The sequence below is a fragment of the Odocoileus virginianus genome, chromosome 3 (assembly GCF_023699985.2).
Source record: "Odocoileus virginianus isolate 20LAN1187 ecotype Illinois chromosome 3, Ovbor_1.2, whole genome shotgun sequence".
In the NCBI taxonomy this organism is placed as follows: domain Eukaryota; kingdom Metazoa; phylum Chordata; class Mammalia; order Artiodactyla; family Cervidae; genus Odocoileus; species Odocoileus virginianus.
In genome coordinates, this window is record NC_069676.1 from 7280445 (window position 1) to 7306744 (window position 26300).

The 26300-nt window shown below is 56.7% G+C and overlaps 2 protein-coding genes across 4 annotated transcripts in view; both read left to right on the forward strand.

The window, feature by feature from the left end:
- Positions 1-15561, forward strand: part of BRD4 (bromodomain containing 4) — a 72160-nt gene extending 56599 nt beyond the window's left edge. For both annotated transcript variants that reach the window (XM_070462682.1, XM_070462686.1), the window contains exons 13-21: positions 8694-8746; positions 8883-9258; positions 9832-10425; positions 12303-12415; positions 12514-12676; positions 12810-12940; positions 13097-13302; positions 13392-13623; positions 13934-15561. In XM_070462682.1, the coding sequence (XP_070318783.1) occupies positions 8694-8746; positions 8883-9258; positions 9832-10425; positions 12303-12415; positions 12514-12676; positions 12810-12940; positions 13097-13302; positions 13392-13623; positions 13934-14002 (1937 nt within the window). In that variant the 3' untranslated portion in view covers positions 14003-15561. The remainder of the gene's footprint in view (positions 1-8693; positions 8747-8882; positions 9259-9831; positions 10426-12302; positions 12416-12513; positions 12677-12809; positions 12941-13096; positions 13303-13391; positions 13624-13933) is intronic.
- Positions 15562-18557: 2996 nt separating this feature from the next.
- Positions 18558-23191, forward strand: EPHX3 (epoxide hydrolase 3). 2 transcript variants are annotated; one of them, XM_070462716.1, is made up of 8 exons: positions 18558-18629; positions 19495-19794; positions 20005-20090; positions 20503-20660; positions 20759-20887; positions 22084-22187; positions 22266-22402; positions 22500-23191. In XM_070462716.1, exons 2-8 carry the CDS (start codon positions 19552-19554, stop codon positions 22723-22725), a joined length of 1083 nt encoding a protein of 360 aa, XP_070318817.1. In that variant the 5' UTR covers positions 18558-18629; positions 19495-19551; the 3' UTR covers positions 22726-23191. The 2 variants fall into 2 exon arrangements, with proteins under 2 accessions (XP_070318817.1, XP_020728807.1); XM_020873148.2 differs by having other exon boundaries at positions 18558-19794; positions 22356-22402.
- Positions 23192-26300: the final 3109 nt, after the last annotated feature.

Below are 26300 nucleotides of genomic sequence, written 5' to 3' on the forward strand. Positions count from 1 at the left end.
TCTCGGGGCTTAGAGCACTGCCGTCCTCCCCGGAGTTTGCTCACTGCTGCATTGGCTGCTCCTAACTGCACGCACTTGGACATGCGTGTCCTGTACCTCTAACAGTTCCTTCTCTCCAGTGCTCCACGGGCGTGCACGTGTGCCCCCTGGTGCGGCTGAGCAGCAGCCTTGACGTGGGAGGCGGGGGCAGGTGGAGATGCCTAGAGCTGTGCTGGTGGTGGGGCAGGGGACCTTTCCTCCAGACACAAGCATTTCTGGTTATTCTCAGGGGAGCTGATGCTCAGATTGGCCCAGAGGAGAGGCTGGGAAGAAGCCTGGTGACTAGGCTGCTCTGTGAGGTGGAGCTGACTTTCTGTTTCTGAGTGAATAGGGTTGGTGGTGGGCAGGCAGGTGTCTTCATCGGCTGAGTCGACAGTCTGCAGACCACCCACAAGCCTGCCTTGGGCCCGTCCCTCCAGGCAGGCTGCAGTGTGCACATCCACAGCGGGCAGCAGGACTCCTGGCGTATTCTTCCGTGTACCTAACCCTGTCTCTGATACTTCACTGTGACTGGGAGTAAACGACACGCTCCCCTTAGTTCTCATAGATAGATAATGTGATCTAGTGTGCCGAGGAGGTGTGAGGATTATCTGCAGCAGTTGAAAAGAGTGGTGCTGCAGTGAGATGTGTGGGTCCTGTGGGGCAGGGGGTTCCTGGACCTTGTCACTGTTCTTTTCCCCTTGTAAGGACACCAGGTTTCCCAGGGGAGGGGGAGGGGGAAGGGAGCCTTCTCTAGGACATCAGTGCTCTGGTCTAGCTCATTTTCAGTGGGCCCAGGTGATGTGAAATCCATTGAGGATGTTCTGTATTTATTGAGCTCCTGTGGTATGCAGAGACTGCTGTGGGTAGTTTGCTGGTCACCTCTCTATCCTTTACCCTTTTTTCTTTCTTCCTGACCAGCTCCCCCTTCCAGTGCATTTTTAGAATCTGCTGGCCAGTAGGGGGCACCACACCCCATGCTTGCTGAGGCAGAGTGGGGCCTCAGGCCAGGGCCCAGCGCCCTCCTCTGGGTGAATGGCTGTATTCTTGGGCTTAATTAGCATTCCAGGTGGCTGCTGACTTCTCAATCTCAGTTCCAGCCAAACCACAGGTTTGCCTTTGCTTCTGAGGTTTTATACCTCCTGTGTTTTCTAGCAGGCTTCTCCTACTAGGGGTTTTGCAGCCTTTTCTCATAAGAATCTGAGCTACCAAAGAAAACCCGAGATTGAAACTGGCAGAGGACCTGATGGCTAAAACAGCACGACCGGGCCCCACCCAACGTGGCACCTTAGGGTGTCATGACCATCATAACCCGGTGTCCCAGTCGTTAATCCGTGACCGTGGCCTTTGTCCCTGACTCCTGAGTGCCTTACACCCCTCCTGCTGCCGCCTCCTGTGGAGTAACCATGACGGCATTTCCAGCAGCTCTCTGCTGCTGCCGAGATTTTTTTTTTTTTCTTCACATTTTTCCTCCTTTAAAGAAAGTGGAAAGATTGTGCAACAAGTAATCTGAGAGTCCTGGGAACAGCTGTCCTGGCGGGAAGGAGGGCGAGATTTACAGTCTCGGAGCCGCCAGCCTGCAGGCTCCCAGGCTCCGGCAGTCCAGCCCTGGCGGCTCCCTTCACTGCCTCACCTCCTCCCCAGGCGCCCTCCCCACCTTGGTTTTGCGAGGCTGTCCTTTGTCTTTGTGGTTCTGGCTTTTCCTTTGCCATCTGTGTGCTCTGGAGAGCTCCGGGGGCCGACTGAGAGCTTCTGCTCTTGGGAGGGACCCACCCTGTAGGTTTGTGCCCTGCACCTCAGATGCTCCAGGTCCCAAGTGGGGGCCCATGCCCTGGTTTCAGGGGATGGGCTGTCTGCCACCACCTTCCTGCACAGGAAACTGCTTGCTTGCTGGATGGTTCCTCGTGTGGGGTCCATGGAGCTGGGTAGATTGCTGTGACTAGGTACAGGTGGTTCTGCCTTGGCAGGGGGCGGGGGTGGGGGGAACTAGGGGTATTTCTCTTGGTCTTTGGGGGCTTAACTGTTTCACCCTTCTTGTTCTTGTGTTTCCATTTGGATTAGAGCCGAAATTCCTGAAGGGCTTGTGTTTGTCATTTCTGCCAACACAGCCCCGGACGTGAATCACCAAAAGAAACTGACCAGAGGCACTAAATTGGGGCCGGGGCAGTGGCACGTGGTCTCATTTCTGGCCACTGCCCACAGACAAGGGTGCTGCCAACTGCTCAGGACAGGGCTCTGGTTATTGGGACAGGGCTACTGTTCAGGGATGCGGTGCATCCACAGACGGGTCGGGGGGGAGTCTTTCTGTCCCAGGCCACCGTGTGCACCTCCTCCCTTGAGCAGCATGCAGCACTGTTGGCCAGACCCACCATGTCTTTTGAACCCAACTGTTACCTGAGTCATAGTCTTCCATTGAGCTTTGACTGTGGTTAAACTCTGAATCTGCTTGAGGGTTTAGTATTGGGACAAAGACAGTGGTACAAGGGCCTCCCACTGCCCCTGAGCCAGCGTAAACTTTCACCCCATCCCATTGCTGATGTCTGGCTCCTCCCCAGTGCTACCCACAGGTTTTATGGGCACACAGGGCTGGCCAGTACCTCCTGTCCCTCTCAGGAGCATCCCTAGCCTGCCCTGGGATAGGAGTTCAGAGCATTCTCTTGGACTTGGTTTTGGTCTTCTAGTTGCAGAGGGAGCATGCACCAGCTATTTTAGTCTCCTGGTTTCCTTTTCCCAGGATCGGAGCATGTGGGTGTTTCTTAATAGCTCCAGGGGGAAAAGGAATGCTGTATGTTTTGGAAAGATTTGAGCTGGAAAGTGCAGACAGAGGCCGTGGGGCATTCTTCCTAGACAACCAGCCTCAGCTTCCGCGACCCTGGGTCTTGGAATGACTCAGTTCTTGTCCCATCTTGAGGCCTGCTGCTGCCCACTCCAAGGGTGTGATGCTTGCTCTTGGGGACGGGCTAAGTCCCTGGCTGGGGTGGGGGCAGGAAGAGATCTGGAGGATGGGGCTATAGCCAATCTGCCTGCAGTGCCAGGTGACCCCTCACACCCACACACATGCAGGGAGGGATTCGAGGGCTTCACGGGCGAGGGCGAGCCTTGTGGAATGTGCCTTGAATGAGAGAGCAGCCGGTGGGCGGGTTTTTCCCACACACGCACACACTTGGGGACCATGGGAGTGCAGTGTCGGTTGCATCCGTGATTCTAACAGAAGCATCTGCTCTGCTCTGTTGGTGGGAAAGAGCCCCAGCCCCTCTCCCCAGTCAAAGGAAGCTGCATTCGATTCCTGGGAAAAAAGAAAGGACAACTTTCTTCCTCAACTTTTTTTTATTTTTAATTCGTTCTCTTAACAGTATATGTCACTGGCTCCTCTTTCTTATAATTTTGTTTTGTTTCTTGGAGTTCAGAGGAATGCAGAGGCTGTTAGCTAGAGGTCTTCCACTCCAGAGCTCCTTTGTTAGGGGCATTCCCTCCTTCCAGCTGAGCCCCAAGGCAGGGTCAGCATTACCTCGCTGAGATAGGGTGCAGAAAAGCGGATCTTGGGGGGTAACAACAGAATCAGTGGGTGCCCAGTGGGCGTGGCACACCACGCAGGACTTCAGAAGTGATGCAAGGAGAGGAGGACGGGTGGGCTAATCTCTCAGCAGCAGAGCCCAGCAAAGGAGACCCCAGCACGCAGTGGGCACACATGGAGCTCGTTACTGGAAGCCATTCTGTTTAGAGGCATGAGCCAGCTCAGGCGGTTCTGGAGACATCCATGCGTGCCTGATCTGAGGCCCTTCTCAGGGGAAGGTGGGCTTGTCCCCACCCACAGCTGGCCAGGCAGGGGGTGGAGCTCCCAGTTGCGACGCTGTCTTCTCGTGCCCTGACAGCAGGCGGGGCACCGGAGGCTGGCTTGGTCTGCAGTTCTTCTGTTCTTGTGACTTGAACGGTACATTCCACACCATTTCTCTCACACTGGTTTCTCTCTCCCTCTACGTAGGTCCTGCCTAATCATTGGACACGGACTCTTAATAAAACGGTCTTCAGTTCCAGATTCCTTCCCAGCAAGCTATAGCTTAAGTCCATTTTCTTCCGTGAAAGGGACAGGACTCCATCAAGTTATGGAATTCCTCAGAGCCCTGGGCCTGTCCCCCGGGGTGGATTAGTCATGTCCAGCAGCTCACACCTAGTCCCGCCTCCGGGAAGGCTGCCTGCCTGGCCGCCCGCCCGCCCGGGCCTCCTGTGTAAAGACTGCCTGGCTGTTCTGCCCAGCCTCCCTGGTCGTCTGGGGTCCTCTGAGTGGGTGGCATCTCCCAGAGGGTGATGACAATCCCCCTGCACACACATTCATGTGGTGCTGCTCCGTGTGCAAGGCCCCATCACAAACACGTTTTCTGTCTTCACCCCTCCCTCTTTTGGGGGGACTCTGGATCCTAACTGCTTCCCTCCTGGACCTTCCGATGATGTTAGCCCAGGGAAGATCTCACTCAACTCAGCCTCAGGAAGAACACTGTAACATCTAGAGCTTCCCCAAGTGAGGAGCGAGGCTTTAGAGGCGAGGCCAGCTGGGCCCATGGCTCCTCGGGGCTGTCCCTCAGTCTACCTTCTCTGGTGACCCACGAGGCTCTATTGGCCAGAGGCTCCCACCAGCCACAGCTGACTCTCAGCCCCCCGGAGTCCTCTCTCCGTTTTCATTGTTCCCACTGTTGTCTGTTGGGCATCTTCCCAACTTCTTTGGCCTCTTCTCCTAAAGTTGCACAGGGAAAGTACCTCCTAGGCGGCAGCCTCACTCCTCCCTTCCCAGGTACATAGATGCAGACTGCAGGAGCTGCCAGGCAGGCTGGGAGTGAGGGACATCTGGGGAGATGTGGCTGTGCCTCCAGCTGACCTGACTCCTCCAGCCCACAGTCCTCGCCCCCGCTGGGCTAGGGCGACCTCGCCTCGGGATCTGGGCTAGTAGTAGCATGAAAGGGCTGGACCAGTCAGTGGTGAGGGCATTGGAGCCTTTGGGCCCTCTTCGTGCACGTGCAAGTACTCCCCTCAGTTCATCCCCCAAGAGTGATGGGAGTCACCGGGTGGGCCATATCATCCAAGCCCTCTGAGAGGCACTGGATAGGCTTTTTTTTTTTGGCTCTAAAAATAAACATCAGCCCTTTTTTGGTCATGAATCCAACATCTCAGCAGAAAACTGCCTGGCGTGAAAAGTCCCCTAAGGAATAGTGTTTGTTTTAAATGTAGTTGGTGTGTACTTCGAGGCCTGACTGTCTCCTGGCGTTTTGGGATCAGCCTCCTGCACCTGGGAGCGAGCTTGAGGAGGTGCAGTTGGCCAGCGCCTGCATGGAAGCCCTGACCCCCTCCCCAGCTCCTTGGGACCTTGGGCCCAAGCAGCTGTAACTGCCCCAGACTGGCCTTGGCCTTGGCCTTGGGTTCTGTGCTCAGCCTCCCCGGAGCCCCTCGGGCCCTGCGGTGATACTTGGGAGTTCCTCAGCTGCTCCCGGATCCTCCAGCCGGTCGGCTTCCAGTTGAGCTCATTTGCCAAACAGACTATTTTGAGCTGCCCTTTGGCCTGTTCCTGATGTGTTTCCAGTACTGCTTGGCCTGGCTTGGGTCCGGGGGCTTCATGCCCAGAGATTCCCACAGGACAGTTGGGAAGCTGCTGGCATTGTCTTTCTGGGAAGATTCTGCCGTCTTGGAACAAATGGCAGGCTAGATTCCCACGGCGTCAGCCTGTGTGCCACCCCCACCCCTTCCCACTCGTGGGCACAGAGGCTGTAGCCCCAGGCCAGCTCTTCCGTGTGATCCTTGCACTTCTCTGTTCAGGGGTCCTGTCCTTGCCCATGGTGCTTCCGTCTGACAGAGAACTCGATCGTTTGGTTCGGGCTGGCACTGGTGCCCCAGGAAGAGCAGAAGCCCGCCCACCCTTGCGGCAGCCTCCAGTGTGCGGGCGGCGGGCGGTGCCAGCCGGGCCAGAGAAGTTGCTCTCGGGAAGGGTGGGGGGCCAGGTGTCTGCTGGTGCGGAGGCTTCCAGTCGGTTCAGTTGAGGGGACTCTGCACCTCTGCCCTTGCCTTCCGTCCCATCTCCTTCCCTTGAGTTGTGGGGGAGTGGGGAGGAATCAGTGTTTTAATCAGATTTTACAAAAACGTTTTAATTCTTTGTACAATTACCATCCTATGTAAAGCTGGAATTTGTGTTGAGTTCAAGATGTTCATGGAATAAAGATCACACAGTACTTGAGGCCATCTTCATGTAACCCTCTCTAGAGAGTTTTGTGTGGGGGGTGTCTTGGGGCTGGTGTGTGGTGAAATTGTGCACTTCCTGTCTTGTCTTCCTACCACGAGGCGAGTGGTGCACATGAGCCAGATGTGACGGCCCCAGATAGACTCTGGCACCCCTTGGTCCCCGCCGCCGGCCCCTTGAGTCCTCTGGTCCTGGTGGTCTTCTGGGTGCCTCCCACCTTCTCTCCCGCCCTAGGCAAGCCCCGCCCCGCACTTCTGTGCAGCCGGGGGTGGGGGGGGGGTTACTCCTGGTGACCTTTCTAAGGCAGCTGATAGCCACTCCCTGGATCCTTAAGGGCCCCAGTGCAGTTTGTCCGCACTAGTTCCCCGGGTGGGCCTCTCTTGCTCATGGCTACAGGGAGGTGGTGAGAGCTCAAAGCCACTTGTCCCTCTTTTGTGTCGGAAAAAAGTGTTTCCCCACCAAGGCCATGAGATGACAGGCCACCCCAACCCCATCCAACCTTCTCCCTGCAACACAGTGTCCTATCCTGGTCATACTTAATGCACTGACCACCTTCCTACCCCAGGCCCTCCAAAGGCAGACCAGGGTGCGAGCAGCTGCCCCCAGCCTCCCTTGAACTGCAGTTTCTGTTGCTAAAATCCATGCTGGGAGAGGAGCCGGCCTGGGAGAATGCCCCGCCCTCTTCCTCCTGTGTGCCGTGCTCCAGCTTTATGCATATAGGGTCCCCTCTGCCCTGGGCTTCCAGCCTCTGTATTGTCCAGCATTCCTTCACCCTGAGGCTCCTGGACACCCAGCTTGTGGCCCAGTCCTACAAATTACAGACTGCTCCCTTTCATATGCGTGATTCAAGAGTGTCCTTTCTACCAGCTTTCATATGTGACCCGTAGAGTCCTGAGCCCTGTATCCCAGCATCTCTAGTATCTGGGGTTGGGGCTGGGCCTGCAGTTCCCGCACTCCAGGCGTCCCTAGTCACCGCCACTTGTGTAAAAACGTGTCTGTAGCCACAGAGTTTTGTGTCACTGTCTTACCTCTTGCATGGAATGGTGAGTTATGGCAGGGCACGAGGTCCCCCTCACCCCTCTACGTGGCACGCTGCACCAAGGCCATACGCCTCTCCAAAGCTTCCTTAGCACTGCCCTCCATGAAGCAGCTACCAGCAGAGCTAGCCCCACTTTGGGCAAAAAGCGTGTGTCCTCCAGCACCAGCGGCAAGAGCCAGCATCCTGGTGAGGAGCGCAGGGGAGGCCAGGCGAAGCGACGAGGTGCCTCTCAGTGACAGGAATCCCAAAGGCACCACGAGTGGGGTCCCAAGTCCCCCGTGGTGGTCGGCGGCTTCACTTCCCAGCCCTCGAGCCCTGGCCCAGCTTCCCCTCCCTGTCTCCCGCTCCAGGATGTGCACCCAGCAGTGTTTGGCGAGGGGAATCCATGGGCCAAAGTTCCTTAGCATGAAGCTCTCTCGAGTGGGGGCAGAGGGGCTCAGGCTGGCTCTGGCACACTCCTGACAGAGACGGGCAGACCCCACATGTGCCCCCACAGTGGCGGCAGCAGGCCACGGGCTCCTGAGAAGCCAGGACGCGCACTGTTTTCTCCCTGCAGCCCATGGACCCTGTCCCAACACAGGGACTTCTCTGAGGCTGGTCTCCTGAGAGGAAGAGGAGTCTGGCCAGCGGCCGCCGCCTCTGCTGGCCACGGCATTGGTGCCTCCCTCATTGGTTCCTGGGTCGTCCAGAGAGGCTGGCTGGCTGGCTGGCTGGCTTCTCTCCCTCCACAAAGTGCTCAAGCTTGTCAGCACTTCCCACTTGTCAGCACTCTCTTCACCTGCCCCATGGCTCTGTGGCCAGGGCCTTGGCCCATGCTGGCACCAGTGGTCCCTGTCACCCCAGCCCATGCATTTCTGCATCCCTTCGGACAGTGGGAAGGCACAAGTGTCAGAGGGCAGTGCAGCTGGAGGCCGCCGAGTTGTTACTTGTAGGCTGTGTGGCTGGGGCAAGCCCCTCAACTTCTCTGAGCCTTACTTTGCTAATTTCTTAAATGGACAAGATCATTTCAAGCCCCGTGGTGGTCCCAGGGCGAAGCAGGTTGGGGTGCAGATGCTCAGGTCCCCTTGGAGGCCTCTGACTCGCCAAGGGGAGATGGTTGGGCCAGGAGGTCCTTCGTAGCACAGTCCCCCATGCTTTCGGGTGTGCTCTTGTCATGGAGCTGGTGGTCTGGAGTTTGGCAGGGAAGCTAGGCATGGTCCCCGCTAGGAAAAAAAGCCGCAGGCAAAATGGGTAGGTGACACCCACACACCTTTCCCTCCCTTGTGACCCCCGCCCCAGACGGAACCGGCCACCCTCCCTCCCACCGGTCACTTGGCCCTTCTCCTGAAGTCACACTGTTTTCTCTCTGCTCCGCGTGGAAGGCCCGCTCCCAGTCTTCTCCCCTAGAGCCTCACCGCCTTCTCTTTACCTCCACAGAGATGGCTCCGAAGTCCAAAAAGAAGGGGCACCCTGGGAGGGAGCAGAAGAAGGTAGGTGGTTTCGGGGGCGTCTGGGAGCAGGTGGGCAGTGGCCGCCTGCCTGTGGGGGCCCTGGCGGGGAGGCCTCCCGCGCCTCGCGCAGATGCGCGCGGCCGGCCTCACGTCAGCCTGTCCTGCCTGCCTGCAGCACCACCACCACCACCATCAGCAGATGCAGCAGGCCGCGGCCCCTGTGCCCCCGCCGCCGCCACCGCCGCCCCAGCAGCCCCCGCCGCCGCCGCCGCCCCAGCAGCAGCCACCGCCGCAGCCCCCGGCCCCGCCCCCGCCCCCGTCCATGCCGCAGCAGGCGGCCTCTGCGATGAAGTCCTCGCCTCCGCCCTTCATCGCCGCCCAGGTGCCTGTGCTGGAGCCCCAGCTTCCAGGCAGCGTCTTCGACCCTATTGGCCACTTCACCCAGCCCATCCTGCACCTGCCGCAGCCTGAGCTGCCCCCTCACCTGCCCCAGCCTGCTGAGCACAGCACTCCGCCTCATCTCAACCAGCACTCGGTGGTGTCTCCTCCAGGTGAGCGGCCACCGCGCCCCTCGGATCTGAGCACGCTGACGGTGCCCTGAGCGGCCGGTAGAGCCCCTCTTGGCCTCAGCTGTCTGGTCGCTCAGGGGAGATTAGCCGCTCCTTGGGGCCCATTCTGGAAATGACACCAGGAGCGTGGACAGGACAGGACAGACCTTGCGTAGAGAGACAGTGCTTTGATGCAGAAGACACTGATTCAGGTCTGCTGGGCCAGGCCTCACAGTGTGAGGTGGGAAAGGATGGGACTCCTCTGCGGCTCCCAGTCAGGGGTAGGGAAGGGGGCACGAACTTTCATCCTGGAAGGGATGTGGGGATGGGGAGAGACCTGGAGCGGGGAGGAAAGTTGAGGGCACGGAGTGCAGGGCAGGATGATGCTGGTGGAGGGGGCTTGTACCTGTAGACTTCCCGGATGCCGTCCTGACTCTCGAGTTCTGGGGAAGCCAAGGAGGGTGGGGAGAGGTTGCCAGTTGGAGGGAGACAAGTCAGAGGTCAGGATGGAGGAGAAAGGCTGGGCTGGGGGCCGCACAGTGCGTGAGCCTCACCACCCGGCTCCCGTCCTTGCAGCTTTGCACAACGCGCTGCCTCAGCAGCCATCACGACCCAGTAACCGAGCTGCCGCCCTGCCCCCCAAGGCTTCCCGTCCCCCCGCTGTGTCACCCGCCCTGGCCCAGCCACCCCTCCTCCCGCAGCCCCCCATGGCTCAGCCCCCCCAAGTGCTGCTGCAGGAGGACGAAGAGCCGCCTGCCCCACCCCTCACCTCCATGCAGATGCAGCTCTACCTGCAGCAGCTGCAGAAGGTGCAGCCCCCCACGCCACTACTCCCTTCCGTGAAGGTGCAGTCCCAGCCCCCACCCCCCCTGCCGCCCCCTCCCCACCCCTCTGTGCAGCAGCAGCTGCAGCAGCAGCAGCAGCCGCCCCCGCCGCCACCCCAGCCCCAGCCCCCACCCCAGCAGCAGCACCAGCCCCCCCCACGGCCCGTGCACATGCAGCCCATGCAGTTCCCCGCCCACATCCAGCAGCCCCCGCCGCCCCCCGGCCAGCAGCCACCCCACCCACCCGCAGGCCAGCAGCCACCCCCGCCGCAGCCTGCCAAGCCCCAGCAAGTCATCCAGCACCACCCTTCACCCCGGCACCACAAGTCGGACCCCTACTCCACTGGTAAGTGTCCCCACACTGCCCCCAGGCTTTGGGGAGGCTGGCTCCAGGCCCAGAATCTCGTCCGGAGGAGCCAGGTGGGTCAGTTGGGCACGGCAGGCTGAGATGAGCTCAGAGCTGAGCCTTGGAGGCTCTGGGTTGGTTGGAGAGAGGCAGCAGAAAAGGAGCAATGATACTTGATGTTTTAATCAGATGTAGCCTGATTAAAAGGTAAACGCGCTAAAAGGTAGCACACAACTTACCAGGAAGCCACCTGTGTCTTCTGCTCCCAGCCTCTAGCCTCATGTCGACTGCCCATTTTCAGTCAGCAGCATTGGGCAGGCCAAGCTCTCCTGCCTTCCCTGAGTACTTGTTTTCTAGGTGTCTCTGACCAAAACACTCTGGCAGTGTTCTTGTTGATGTCTCGTGCTGTGGTGACATGTGAGGGTCAGAGCTGAGGGTCCTGGGCTTGGCACATAGACTGTGCGGCCTGGCTTGAGGGGCGCTGTGGGTGCTGCTGACAAATTGAGTAAAGCTGTTGGCTTTAGGCTGTGACTATTCCTAAACCCGGTAAAAGCTGCCAGGTGCCAGTCGGCTCGCAGTGCATCCTGAGCTGAGAGCAGCTGGCCATCCTTTCCAGGGAAGAGCAGTAGTGGTCCCAGCAGTTTGCAAAAGTCTGGAGGTTTCCTCGAGCCTGAGTCCAGGGGTGGGCTGGTGATGAGGTACCTTTGAAAGAGTCGGCATCTCGGGCGGGGCAAGTTCCCTCTGGCTACCTGTGCTTACAGGCCCTAGGCCCATTTCCGCCTGAGTTCTGTGGCCTAGAATGGGTCACAGGGAGTGATGTGTGTTGGAGTCCAGCTGGGGGCGTCGGGTCAAAGGCCAAGTTTTTGGAGTCCAAGGAGGCTTGGCAGGTGTCCCTGGGAAGGCCAGCTTGCAAGCGCTGCCCCAGGCTGCCAGGCTCCACTTTATGTGCTGCTGGGGGAGCCACCAGGAGGCAGGAGATGCCTCCATGTCACAGGCCTGGGAGCCATCATCTAGGTCCGCCTCAGAAGGGGCTCCCAAGGGAGCGACCCGCACGGGGGGCTTGTTGTAGCTGTGTGTTTGGGGATTTCTGGCAGGCCTGGGCCAAGGCTGCCTGGGTTCCCCCAGTGTTGGCTTGGATGAAGGTGGGTGCGCCAGCCCACTTTCTGCAAGAGCCACATGTCCATTGCTTGTTCTGCTGTGGTGTAGGCCAGTCCCAGCCTTCTCCCCACTGTGTGGGCCTTGCAGGTTGAGTTGTGTTGGGGAGGTTCCTGGGCGTCCGGCCTTAGACCCAAAGCAACTGTCCAAGCAGACTGGCCCAGTCACATGGGACAGCTCAGCACCCAGGCTGCCTGCTCTGTGGGATTATTGACATCCCCCGTATTTGACCCAGGTCATACCATGGGACCACCTGAAGAATTATAAAAAGGGCTTAAGTCCAGACCCCACCTAGGCCCAAATGTATCTGTATGAACGCTGTTTTTCCTGACACACAGTGGTATCAGACAACCAGGACTGAGCTCATGGCTCCTTAGAGCCCTGTTCTACAGTGAGTACAGTGAACACAGTGGGCTCAGCTGGTGAAGAATCCACCGGCAATGCAAGAGACCCTTGTTCGATTCCCGGGTTGGGAAGTTCCCCTGGAGAAGGAATTTACCCATTCGGTATTCTTGGTTGGAGAATTCTCATGGACAGAGGAGCTTGGTGGGCTGTAGTCCGTGGGGTAGCAGAGTCAGACACAGCTGAGCCGCTGAGAGCAGTGCAGTGAGCAGAGAGCCCGGATGCCAGGGGCTGAGCCGTTGGAGGGCTTCCCCGGCTGGGATCAGGGCATGTGGCCTCCACACCAGACTGGCTGATAAACTCCTTGTTCCTTCTCTTAGGTCACCTCCGTGAAGCCCCCTCCCCGCTTATGATACATTCCCCCCAGATGCCACAGTTCCAGAGCCTGACCCACCAGTCGCCACCCCAGCAAAATGTCCAGCCTAAAAAGCAGGTAAGGGGCAGGGCTAGGCATCAGCCCCCAGGGGTGGGGGCGAGCGGGACCAGAGGTAGCTGTCTGCCTCACCGGCTGCCATGCCTGTGCTGTCCCAGGAGCTCCGCGCGGCCTCCGTGGTCCAGCCCCAGCCCCTGGTGGTGGTGAAGGAGGAGAAGATCCACTCACCCATCATCCGCAGTGAGCCCTTCAGCCCCTCACTGCGGCCGGAGCCCCCCAAGCACCCGGAGAGCATCAAGGCCCCCGTCCACTTGCCCCAGCGTGAGTGCCCTCCCCAGCCCCGGCAGAGGTGGAGGGCCTCCGGCCTGCACTGGGCGTGAGCTTTCTGCGGGCCGGTCAGCCGTGCCCTACTGAGGTGGGCAGGGCCGAGGCCCATGGGCTGTTTGTGTTCCAGGGCCTGAGATGAAGCCTGTGGATGTCGGGAGGCCTGTCATTCGGCCCCCTGAGCAGAATGCACCCCCACCAGGGGCCCCAGACAAGGACAAACAGAAACAGGAGCCGAAGACGCCAGTTGCACCCAAAAAGGTAGGAGTGGTTGGACCCAGGAATGCCCTTCACTCCCACCCCACCCAGGGCACCCAGGGAGGTGCCTTGGTGGGTGCGTCCTCAGACTCTGGGCCTCTCAAGGAGCCCAGGCACAGCAGAGTCCCTCACCAGTCTCATGGTCTCTCTGCCTCACAGGACCTAAAGATCAAGAACATGGGCTCCTGGGCGAGCCTGGTGCAGAAGCATCCCACCACCCCGTCCTCCACAGCCAAGTCCTCAAGTGACAGCTTTGAGCAGTTCCGCCGTGCCGCCCGGGAGAAGGAGGAGCGCGAGAAGGCCTTGAAGGCGCAGGCTGAGCACGCAGAGAAGGAGAAGGAGCGGCTGCGGCAGGAGCGCATGAGGTGGATGTGGGATCTGGGTGGGGCATGGGGCTCCCTGGACTCAAAGCCGTCCCCATGTGGACGCTGACCCGGAGCCCTGCCCTGCTCAGGAGCCGGGAGGATGAGGATGCTCTGGAGCAGGCCCGGCGAGCCCATGAGGAGGCACGGCGGCGCCAGGAGCAGCAGCAGCAGCGCCAGGAGCAGCAGCAGCAGCAGCAACAGGCAGCTGCCGTAGCTGCCGCCACCGCCCCCCAGGCCCGGAGCTCCCAGCCCCAGTCCATGCTGGACCAGCAGAGAGAGCTGGCCCGGAAGCAGGAGCAGGAGCGAAGGCGCCGGGAAGCGGTGAGCTGGGGGGCTCTGCTGGGCACCGCTGGGAAGAGAGCCACCCCTGGGGGAGTTGAGAAAGGGGTCCCTGAGGTCCAGGAGGTGGCAGGGTGAAAGCAGAGAGCCACTGGGCAGGAACTCAGGGCCAAGCTCTCCTTGTTTGCTGTGCTGGCCTCTGAGCCTCCGGGGTGCTCAGGCCTCATTCGGGAAGTGCTGCACTGTGGGCTTGTGGGGAGAGTGATTGCTGGAGGGAGGGCTGAGGTTCTGGGAGCCACGGCAAGAGCAGGGCACCGAATTTCACTTCCTTCCACCCTCCTCTCTCCTCCAGATGGCAGCTACTATTGACATGAATTTCCAGAGTGATCTGTTGTCAATATTTGAAGAAAATCTTTTCTGAGAGCACCTGGGTGACTTCTGACTTTGATTTCCTGGCAAAACATTGACTCTCCATAGTGTTAGGGGCAGCAGTGGAGGCAGTAGCAGCGGCGAGGGGGTGTTTCCAGGCCTGGCTCTCCTGCATGCTATGCCTGGGGCAGGCCTGATGGGCAGCTGAGGATCGCAGAGCCTGTCTGCCTTATAGCCAGCCGGACGTCCTGCCACCCCCACAGGACGTCGGCACAGGGCACACGTCGCCATGAGCAAGTGCTGGCTAGACCCAAGCCCCGAGTCCCCGCGTGTGGGGCAGAGGCCCTTCTCTCTGCCAAATGTCTACACAGTATACACAGGACATCGTTGCTGCCGCCACCGTGACTGGTTTACTGTCCCCAAGAGCGTGACGTTCGTGACGTCCTGCCCGCCGGGAGTCCTTTCCCACACCCCAGCTGCCGCTGCCCACACCCAGGAGACCAGGGCAGGTTTGCAAGAGCTGGAGGTGGCAAGGGCGCTGGCCCACCCCCTTGCTGGCACTGACTTTGCCTTGAACAGACCCCACCCCTCCCTTCCCCTCCCCCCACAAGCCTTTAATTGAGAGCCGCTCTCTGTAAGTGTTCGCTTGTGCAAAAGGGAATAGTGCCGTGGAGGTGTGTGTGTGTCCATGGCAATCTGGAGCGAGGTGACTGTCACACGTGTGTGTGTGGGCCGGCCTCGCCTGGCGAGTGAGGCCACCAACCAAAGTCAGTTCCTTCCCACCTGTGTTTCTGGTTTTGTTTTGTTTTTTTTTTTCTATATATATATTTTTTGTTGGATTCTATTTTATTTTTAATTCTCTCTTCTCCTCCAGACACAATGGCACTGCTTATCTCTGAAATGGTGTGATCGTCTCCTCATTGAGCGGCGGCTGCCACCGCGCTGTGGGTAGTGTGTGACCGTGGCTGTACTGTGTAGTGAAACATAGTTGGCATATCTTTGTTTGAAGTTTGTTGGTGACTCCACCAAACTGGTGTAAAAAAACTCAAAAAAAAAAACAAAACAAAACCCACACACACACAAAAAAACAAAACATACAAAACACAAAAAAAACTGCCTATATTTTACTGTTTCAAACTTTACTAGTCTATTTTTAATTATAAAACCAGAAAACTGCGTTTTCTTATCCTTTTTTCCTCCCCCCGTTTGTTGGCTTCTTCTTTTTATTTTTAACATAAAATCTGTGTTGTTGTTTTTGTTTTGTTTTGTTTTGTTTTTGAGGGTTTTTTTTTTTGTTTTTTTTTTTTTTAACCAGGAGAGGAAGGGCCAGGGGGTGAGGCGGGCACAAGGGGCCATAGGCCACAGACTGAGGCAGACTCCCTGTCCGGCACTTGGCCCTACCAACCGGCTGCCCCTTCCTGACTTTTTTTTTTAATTTTATAATTGGAGCCCTTGGTGAGGTTACACGTGCCATGAGAACCCACTCTACACCATGACGCTGGCGCCTCAGTGTTGGCCAAACTCTGGAGTCATTGACTGGTGTGACTTTCATACGGTGAATATGCATTTGGTCTGTACTGATCATGGAATAAACACATCTCTCTTTTTTAATGCTGGCGTCTCCCTGATATTTCTTTGTGAACCACCTGTTGTTGCCTAGGCTAGGTCTGCCTGCCCCCCCCCGACACACACACACACACACACACCACCTCGGTACAAGAACTACCACCTGGGACCACCTGGCCTGTCCCTGGGCAGGAGCTGCCCCCTCTAGGCTGAAGCTGTAACTGGGAGCCCAGGCATCCCTCCCTGTGGACTTGAAGTTGGTGACATGCTCCAGCAGAACCTGGCCAAACTCCAGACAGTATTCTTCCCCTTTGCCCTTCCTCCATCCTGATCTCCCACTCACCCAAAGGACTTGAGCCACGTCTCCCACCTTGCCTGCCTCAGCCGAACTCCTCCTTTCATTTAAGCTCAGGGTTAACCAGATACTTAAATAATGTACATCCCCCCAGATAGGCTCCTCACCCCCACTCCACCCCCAAGCCTGACGGGTGGTGGACACCCTGCAGGGCCTGCCTGTGCACCCATCTGCACACACATGCCCCAGCCACAGGGCAAGGGCAGTACTCAAGAGCAGCCCCCAGGATGTAAGATGGAACGTTTATCAGTTACACGTATGGAAAGACACAAAGTGAAACATTTCCAGCACTGTTTATTAACCCACATTCTCCTTTTTTTCAAGCAGAAAGGCCCTGTATCTTGGGTTTGGGATCTGCCAAACATCCCAACTGATGGTATATTGTAGTTCAGGCATTCAGCCAGAGACCTGCCCCACTCCTGCTCCACACTCCTCCCCACCCTCTTCCCCTCCCACAGCACTTCCTTATAAACAAACCACTGTGCTGGTTCAAGTGTGACTTATATTTTGGTTCCATGGGGTTTCTTCTCATCCTACTCCCTCATTTTTTGTTCCGTGTTTTGTTCAGAAACTTCCCCAGGCCAAGTCTGTTTAGCTGGAGAAACGGTTATGTCTGCACCTTCCTTCTAAAGATTTAACTCTGCCATGGCCCTCTCCACACCTCCTTGAAGGGTGTTTCTCTGACTGGGTTGTAATTAGAACTTGGATCTACTATTTAATTTCTCTGGCCATTTCCCAATCCCTCCCACAGTACTAGAAATCTTAGTTCTATACAAGAGTAAGAGGTGTGTAAGAGCCCATACTGTACTGTATGCACGGATCGCTTGGCCAATAATTATGTCAGTGAATCTGAGACTTGTATTAAACACTTTAGACATTTGTAGAAGGGAATTCGTAGACTTTTCACTTATATACTAAAAGGTTTTTTTTTTTTTTTTGTGCAGTTCTCATTGCAAAAATAAACATTTGTACTGAATATAAAATTATCATCCTGTGACTCCTGCTGTCTTTTTAAGGGTAGAGCTTGGGAATGGGTGTGGGTAGGGGGAATGTAGGAGTCAGTGTTCTGCAACAGCAGAAGAAGGGAGATCCACAAACACCCCCCAGCCATGGCTGGTGTATGCAGCAGCCAGGTTAGAGGCTTCAGAAGGAGGGATTCCTGGATCAAGTGGTTGGAAAATTGATTTGATGGAAAATGTAAGTGAAACCAAAGCCATGATAGAGGTTAACTGTGCAAGAAAAGGTAGGTGATAAACGCAAGGTGAACAAATATTTGTATAATACACGCAACGTAATCATAGATCTCTGTTGGGCTCTGAGATGAATTGTTTACTGAAACAGAACCACATAAACCATGATTTCCCTTTAAATAGGCACCTTTTTGGTAGTATCACCAAGAAAAACAAGGAATGGTCCTATCTGAACACTGAATGACCTTAAGTATAGAAGGAAAAAACTAGGTGTATAAAATGTTTTCCATGAGAAACCAAGAAACTACACTGGTTTGACAGTGGCATACACATCCCCACAGTTCCAAAGTGCCTGTTCACTTGCCTACACCATCCCCAGCCCTTCTGTACTGGCTGCTGTTTTAAAGTTTGCCCTTCCTTCCCTAAATTTGGATTTTTATTACAGATCTAAAGCTCTTTCGATTTTATAGTGATTGAATCACTACTGCAGTATTTGATTAAAAAGATAAATAGGGACCTATGAACCTAATATGGTCCCAGGACAAGTACAATGTTGAGCAGCTTTGACAATACAAAAGCAAAGTTAACTGGTAGATGTAAGTGAAGATTTGGTGATGATGTTCGGTAGCTAAGCCGTGTCCAACTCTTGTGACCCCGGGACTGTAGCCCACCAGGTTCCTCTGCCCATGGGATTTCCCAGCAAGAACACTGGTGTAGGTTGCCCTTTCCTTCTCCAGGGGAATCTTACGACCCAAGGGTCAAACCTGCATCTCCTGCGTTGGCAGGTGGATTTTACCACTAAGTCACCACGAAAGCCCTTGTAAGGGAGGATGAGAGGTGACAAAATGGGGTAAAGTTAGAGGAAACCAGTAGGAAAACTATAAACATGGATACGGCTCCTGCAGTGGTGGTGACAATGACAGTCAATGCCCCAAATTGGTAATCAAAAGATAAAACCACATAAACACATTTAGAGATAGCTATTAATAAATATCGAAAATCATCCCAAAGACTGCCTCTGGTTGGAGGAAGAGGTGGAACCTAAGACTGAGATTTTTCTCAAGTCCTTGATTGCTGTTGACTCAGCTGTTAGGCTTCAGGCAAATGACTTAATACTAGAATTTCAGGCTCTTGGTTTATAATGCAGGAAGGTGATAGTATCTACACTTAATAGGATTATTATCAGGGTTAAATAATGAGTAACTTTGAAATGTTTAGAATCTTGGGAGGAAGATTGCAAAACTGGAGGAGGAAGAAGCTACCCTCCCGGGCTTCTCGTCCAACCCTACTTCTGTTTCCTCTTTTGACCAGAGCCCCGGTGACTCGACCAGTCCGGTTCTCTAGCGCCCGGGCCGGGCCTGCCCTCTAGGCGTTAAGCTCGGGTCACCACTGGCTGAGTCCCGGTCTCAGCAATTGCGGATTGGCTCCGGGGCTACCTGTAGCCTGCACGTCAATAACGGTCGCTACCCAATCACAGGCGTGCAGGGGCGGGCCAACGGATCCGCTGGACCAACTGGAGCCGGCGCGGGGTCTGCGCCGCTGGACCACCGTTGGAACCAGAGCTTAGTGTAGGTGCTGCTAGGTCTCTCGGAGGCAGACCGAGGGGAGGGTCGCGCGCTCCAGGGAGGGGAACTCCTGGGAGATGAGGGTAGCGGCAGAAGCTTCCGAGGCCTCCTTGGGCCGCGGCGACAACCCGCTATTCCCTCCTAACCTTCGCCAAGGCACTACCTATCCCCCTTCTTCCGCTTCCGACCCCGCCCCTCCCGCCTCATTGGCCCGTAACCAGGCCGACTCCCAGCTCATTGGTCCATCCCTCTCACCGAAACCATCCAGACCCTTCCTCGGGCCTTCTCCGCCCAACTGAGGTCCCGCCTTCTCCAGGCTCCATCCTCATTCCCAGCCTCCTAAGCCGCGCCCCTATCCCATATAACGCTCTTAGGCCTAGTTGGGGCCCACCTTTCCAGCTAGTAGGCCGCACTTACTCTGCATTGCTCCGCCCCTTTGCCCCAGACCCCGCCCATTTCACCCACAACGCCTCCTGTCTTCGGTTCATGCAGGACCCCAGTCTCCCTCTAGATTTTAGATCCCGATCACCCAGCCAACTCCGGCGTCCTACTAGACCCCTGCCCCTTAAGACTCGCCTAAGCCTTTATAGATCCCTCCCACAGCCCGAGCCTTTAGCATCCCTTCTACCCAAGGCTCCACCCCAACCACCTGAGTCTGGTCCTCGCAGCCTCCTCCCCCGCACCTCGAGCCTTGCTCCCGGCCACTGTCGCGCCCAGGTGTTTATCTAACAGTTGAATTGTAAGCCATGGCAGTTTCGGTCTGAGCCGCCCAGCTCTTCTCTCGGTGCGTTCGGCAAACGACGATACGGAGGGGCTCCAGACCAAAGGCGGCGGGCTCGCCAGCCCAAATTCCGTCTCGCTGCTGCAGCCCGCGCCCCCCGCCCATACCCCAGACGGCAACGCGGTAGTCCCGGGACGCGGCGACATGCCCGAGCTGGTGGTGACGGCGCTACTGGCGCCCTCGCGCCTCACTCTGAAGCTGCTTCGTGCCTTTATGTGGAGCCTCGTGTTCTCGGCGGCGCTGGTGGCTGCAGCTGTCTATGGCTGCATCGCGCTCACGCACGTGATGTGCCGGCCGCGACGCGGCTTTTGCGGGCGCCCCCGGCACACCCCACCGGTCTGCTTGACCGACCCCACGCTGGGAGAGCACTGCTTCCTGATTCTTAGGGTGAGCATGTTGGGGGGAGGGGGGGCAGGAGGGAGCGCCGTCACCGGGCTTTCGAGGGTCAAGGATCCTGGAAGGCCGGCTCGGGTTGGACCGGTGCGGAGTGGCAAATGGTTAAATCTAAGTCTGAGTACGCTTGTGACCTGGGAGAATGGAGGTGTTCAGGCCCGGGGAAGAGAGGTTTCCCGGGTCTCAGACGTTGCCCTCCTCCAGAGCTCGGGCCTGCGCTTGCACTATGTCTCTGCTGGACGCGGCAAAGGGCCTCTCATGCTGTTTCTGCATGGCTTCCCTGAGAACTGGTATGTCGGAGGCCCAGGGTCCTGAGCCTCACGGGACCGGATGCGGGAGGGGGTGGGGTGGGGCGGGAGATGTGGAGCTTGGACCACTAGAGCACTGAGGAGGCGGAGACAGGGCTGGGTAAACTGAGAGCCCCTAAGGCAAAGTTAATCAGGCCTAGATGGGGTGCTGGAGGACAGGGGTCCACACGGAGATAGATGGAGACAGGAGGTCCTGAAGGGATAGGATGCAGAAATATCCATGTTGAGGCTGCCCAGAATCCAGGGTGCAGATGACCTGCTGTGGTTCCCCATCCTCCCTTCTGGGAAGTCCTGAGCAGGAAAGTGGGGGTCACCCCAGGGTCCCTGCTGGGCGTCATGCAGAGGTGCTGCCCTGGTACCCTGACTCAGCCTCCCTCCCTGGCCCGCCTAACAGGTTCTCCTGGCGCCACCAGCTCCGGGAGTTTCAGAGCCGCTTCCACGTGGTGGCTGTGGACCTGCGGGGATACGGCTCCTCCGATGCACCAAAGGATGTGGATTGTTACACCATCGACCTGCTGATGGCAGATATCCAGGATGTCATTCTGGGCCTGGGTAGGGAGGTGCCCCCATCCCAGCCCTAGCCCCCCTCACCCCTGCCTCACCTCTACCTGACATCTGCCTTACACAGTTTCCTCTGACCTCCCCGCCAGGTTATTCCAAGTGTATTCTCGTGGGCCATGACTGGGGTGCACTCCTAGCCTGGAATTTCTCCATCTACTACCCATCCCTGGTGGAGCGAATGGTAGTGGTCAGTGCTGCCCCCATGTCAGTGTACCAAGGTGTGTCGGGGAGTCCTGGATGCTGGAGTGCGCTTGTGTGAAGGGGTGTGTGTGTCTGTGTCAGCACCTCTCTGTCCACCTCCAGGGGCTGGGGGCACAGCGGTAAACCTGGATTCCTTCCCGCATGGTGCTCACAATCTATAATCTGTGGCAGTACACCTAGGAGTAATCCACATTTTTGTGAGCAGTTACAGGTTGCAATTGCTTTTTTCCCCCCAAGATCTACTATTTATTTATTTTATTTTTGGCTGTGCTGGGTCTTCGTTGCTGCACATGGGCTTTCTCTAGTTGCGATGGATAAGGACTACTCTTTGTTGCGTTGCACAGGCTTCTCATTGTGGTGGCTTCTCCTGTTGCAGAGCATGGGTTCTAGGTGTGTGGGCTTCAGTAGTTGTGACATGTGGGCTCAGTAGTTGTGGCTCCTAGGCTCTGGAGCACAGGCCCAATAGTTGTGGTACTTGGGCTTTGTTACTCCACAGCATGTGAGATCTTCCCACATCAGGGATTGAACCCATGTCCCCTGCATTGCCGAGTGCCTTCTCAACCACTGCACCGCCCGAAAAGGCTTTGACAAGGAGCCTGCATAGAGTAACCCACACAAGCCTGCTGGGCTTATGAAAATGTTATTATCCCATGGTCCAGTTGGGGAAACAGAAGCAACTACAACAACATTTGAGGTGTCATTTCTCTGGCCACCCAGTGTCCATCACATCACCTAATTTTAAATCCCAGAATTGTAGTCAGAGCTGTATTATCTCTCACTCTTTTTTTGTTGTTGTTTCTTATCTGTCTCCGTCTCCAGCTTCCTGAGGGCATGAGAGTTTTGTCTGTTCCATTCACTGCTATATCTTCAGAGCCTCGAACAGGGCCAGTAGGTGGTCAATAAATGTTTGCTGAGTGAGGCAGGAGAAACTCATTCAGACATGGCAGGGGGAGTATGCCAGTGGCTCAGGGAGCTCCCGGGGACTGTGGAGGAAAGTGCCCCCATTCTGTGGGTACAGCGACCACTTAAGAGAGAGAGAAGCTGGTGCCCTGGCCGAGAGGACCATTGAGTGTCCCCACAGGCTCAGGCAGGCAGCTGTGATATTCCTGAGTGTTGGCATATCTGTGTGCATGATCTGGGTATGTGTCAAGTGCAGAGGTGTGAGGCCCGCAGAAACCCAGGCCTCACCCCTGCCTTCCTCTCCCCACCCTAGACTACTCTTTGCACCACATCAGCCAGTTCTTCCGTTCCAACTACATTTTCCTGTTCCAGCTTCCCTGGCTGCCTGAGAAGCTGCTATCCATGTCTGACTTCCAGGTGCAGTAGGGTGAAGGCCCAGGGCTGGGTGGAGGGTCGTGGGTTGGGACTGAAGCCGGCGTCCTGTTGTGTGCCCAGATCCTTAAGACCACCCTCACCCACCGCAAGAGGGGCATCCCGCAGTTGACCCCCAGTGAACTTGAAGCCTTCCTTTATGACTTCTCACAGCCTGGTGGCCTCAATGGACCCCTCAACTACTATCGAAACATCTTCAGGTGAGGACCCAGGTCCTGATAAGCTCAGGAGAGTTGTGGGCTTGGGGCTAGGAGTGGGGCAGCCATCCTTCTGCCTGTCTGTCTGTCTTGATCACAGGACCTTCCCCCTGGAGCCCCAGGAGCTGGCCACACCCACACTGCTGCTATGGGGGGAGAAGGACCCCTATTTTGAGCAAGGTCTGGTAGAGGCCATCAGCAGCCGTTTTGTGCCGGGCCGGCTCGAAGCCCACATCCTGCCAGGCACGGGGCACTGGATCCCCCAGACCAATCCTGTGGAAATGCACCAATATATGTGGGCCTTCTTGCAAGACCTGCTGGACTGATGGCCCTAGCTCGCTGGCCTGCATGCACCCAGGAGTTCTCACACTGGCTTGCATGCTCCCAGGTTGTATATATACAGATGGACTCTTGATGCACATGGATGAAACTCCTAGACTGCACACAAGTGCTTCTGTGGTTACCCTCAGCCACACCACCCTCATATGCTCCCATACAGGCAGGCATGTGTGCACTTGTGAGCAAGCACTTTGACCCCAGGGAACCAGGTATGCCTCTCTGTGGAGCTAGATACTGAGCGTCCTACTTCTCCTCTCCATGAGACCCCACCCATCTTGCCAAAGTCAAAGCCCAGAGCTGTGTTGACCGTGAACTATGACCTTTCTGTCCCTGGCTTCCACCGCCAGCCTGGAGTCCTCAGGTAAATGCTGCTCTGTCCAATACAGTACTTGTAGCCACGTCTGGCTACTTCCATTTAAATGCAAGTTAATTAAAATTAAATACGATGAAAAATTCAGTTCCTCACTCACACTAGCCATATTGTGAGCCCATCAAGGGCTCAGTTGAAGCAACATAGAACATTCTAATGGGCAGTGCTGATGAGGGTGTTCCTAGCTTATGAACAGGGGGCCTCCCTGCCTGGCTTCTGACACCTCACTGAGGAAGGACCCTCACAGGCAGGCAGGTGGAGGTCTGGACTCCTCTCCAGCCAGGCCCTGGGTAAACGCCCATTATCTCCCTCCTGGTCATGACTCCTGGCCTTGTGAGGTCAAATTCTCCCGCCCCAGTCTGGGAAAGATCCCTGGGATCTCTGTCTCAGATCTATGGGAAAACAGCTCTTGGCTCTGTTAGGATAAGTGAGATTGTGGACTCAGCACAGGAAGGGACCAGCTCCCTGAATAGCCATCTGGGGTGTCAGGCCTGCCTCCCCAGTTCCTGGACTCTTCTGCTCCAAATTAACCAGAGTTTCTGCTGATTCTTCCTGGGGACTCCTGGCACCAGCCTCCGAGTGAAGGTCATACACGTCGAAGGTGAACCATCCAGCCCCAGGCTGGTCACAGCAGTAACTTTTATCTTCCTGGCCTTGTCCTGGCCTCTGGGAGCACTGTCATGACTGGCAGCAGTGTGATGAATCAGTCTGAGGGTCTCAGAAATATTAATACCTTTCTCTTACCTCCGGGGGCTTCTCTGGTGGCTCAGATAGTAAAGAATCTGCCTGCGATCCGGAGACCCAGATTTGACCCCTGGTTGGGGAAGATCCCCTGGAGAAGGTCATGGCAACCCACTCCAGTGTTTTTGCCTGGAGAATCCCCTGGACAGAGAGCCTGGTGGGTTACAGTCTGGGGTCACAGAAGAGTTGGACATGACTGAGCAACTAACACATTTTACTTTTTCACTTTTATCTCTGGGATGGGCCTGCCTAGCCAAAGCCTGCCTGCTAGTTACCCCAGTCTGTCCTCCTTTGTCCCCTGCATAAAAATCCTTTAGCTCATGGTATGTGTCAGGAGCTGTTCTAGGCCCTGAGGATAGAGTGTATTCAAGGACACAGGCCCCATTCTGGAGTTAACAGAGAAGAGGCAGAAAGAGCAACGCGGGTGTGTGACTGGTCCCAGGAAAGGTTTTCGTTCCAGGGAGTGGGAAGCAGTAACAGGAAGGTCAGAGGCTGGGATAAGCTTGGGCTACTGGAGTAGCAGTGTGGAGATTAGTGCCTGCTAGGGCAGACCGAGGGGGCAGGCGCGCGCGAGGAAGAAGAGGCCACAGCCAGACCGCCAGGGGCTTCAAAGAGTTCAGATCTGATTCTCAAGGGGAGCCGGGGAGGGTTTTCAGCAGGGGAGGGACATGGTTTGCATTTTGAGAAGCACCCTGTGGCGGCTGAACTTCCCACGCAATAGTGAGAGCAAGGAGATAGGCCCAGAGCTGCGCACAGCCTCAGAACCAGATGGTCTGTTAGCCCTGATCTGAGCCAGGACCCCAGACCCCACCCATCTCGCCTCCCCGCCTCTGCTCTTCCTCGCTGTAGTTCCCCTCTGGGGCCAGGAAGATGGACGAGAGGAAGGGGGAGCCAGGGACCTCAGCTTGGAGCTGAGATTTAGGACGAGGAAGCCTGTGTGCAGGATGAAGATGGTGTGTCGCGGGGGCGGGGTGGGGGGGTCGGGCAGGGCTGGCGGTGGGTCTGGTGACCGTTGCTAGGGTGACGGGGAAAGGGCTGATGGTTAACCGGAACGGGTCGAGGTTGTCTGGGTGACCGGAGGGGCCCAGGAGAAGGCTGACGAGAGGCCTCGAACAGTTGCCGGGGCGACGGGGTCCGCTGACGGTTGCCAGGGTAACGAGAAGGCGCCGTCTTACGCCTCCGCGACTGCTGGCGGGCGAAAGGCGGTGTGGTGGGGAGAGGGGAGAGGCGATCGCGTTGATTGGGCAGAGTCCTGACAAGTGAGCCAATAGCAACTAGAGGCTTGGCCAAAACCCGCCTCTCTCAGCCTGAGCCAATCTGGAAGCGTCTTTCTTAGAGCTGAGGAGGAGCCGACAACCGGAGGTTTAGGACTCTGGGTGAGGCCCCTCCCAGACCCCGCTCTTCCTGCTCTGGCCTCCAGTCTCCAGATCACCTTCCATCGTGTTTACTCACTTATCATCATTCATGTACATGTCCTTGCTACCAACTGTAATCCGTGGCCCCGCACCACTGGGCGGACAGGGGAGATAAAGACGGGCAGACTCTCCCAGCCCGTGTGGTCAGGCCCGAGTAGAATGAGGGCCTAGGGGCGAGGGGATGGGAGGGGCACCTACCTGGAGGAGGCGGCCTTAGAGCTGAATCCTGTAGAATGTGCTACAGTCCACGGAAACCTCCCGTGCACAGGCCATTTAGCATTTCTGTGGGACTGAGAGGAACGTTTGGGATGGGAAGACGTGGGAATGCAAAATGCTTCCACACGAGGCCAGGAGCCACATCGGGCCCGCAGGGAAGTGTCCCAGACAGATCTGCATGTCTGGAATATTGGGGGCTGGTAAGGGGGCAGGACCAGAGGGGGCCGACTGAAGGTGGGAGGCCTGGAAGGAGAAAGGGTGTGGTCCAGGCAATAGAGGCTGAAGTCCGGGCATTTGAAGGATGCGTAGAATCCCAGGGAAGACCAGAAGCAGGTTTGGGGCATATTCAACCTGAGGGAGCAGGACCCCTGAGGCAGGAACCTGAAGCATCTGATAGGTTAAAGATAAAGATAATCCAGCAAGCATCCGTGTTTGGTGAGGCAAAAGAGCACTGAAGCTGGGAGAGAGAATGAAGCCTCCCCAGAACAGAGTGGAGAACAAACAAGACTTGGGAGCCCCCAGCATCTAAGAGACAGGCAGAGCAGGAGGGGTTAGGGTTAGGCAGCAGAGGAAGTAGGCAAGGGTGATGCCCCAGAAATGGCGGGGGAGAGGTCAAGGAAGAGAGGCATACACAGCCCATGGTGTCAAAAGCCGCTGAGAGATTTGGAGCATTGAGCCATGCAGATTGTGAGGGAGGAAACCTCAGAGTTCAGTCTGAGGACAGTGGACTTGGATGCTCTGAGTGCAGTTAAGTGGAGATGGGAGGGAAGAGTGGGGACCCCAGTCGGGAGCCTGGAGGGAACAACTAGCATTCAAATGG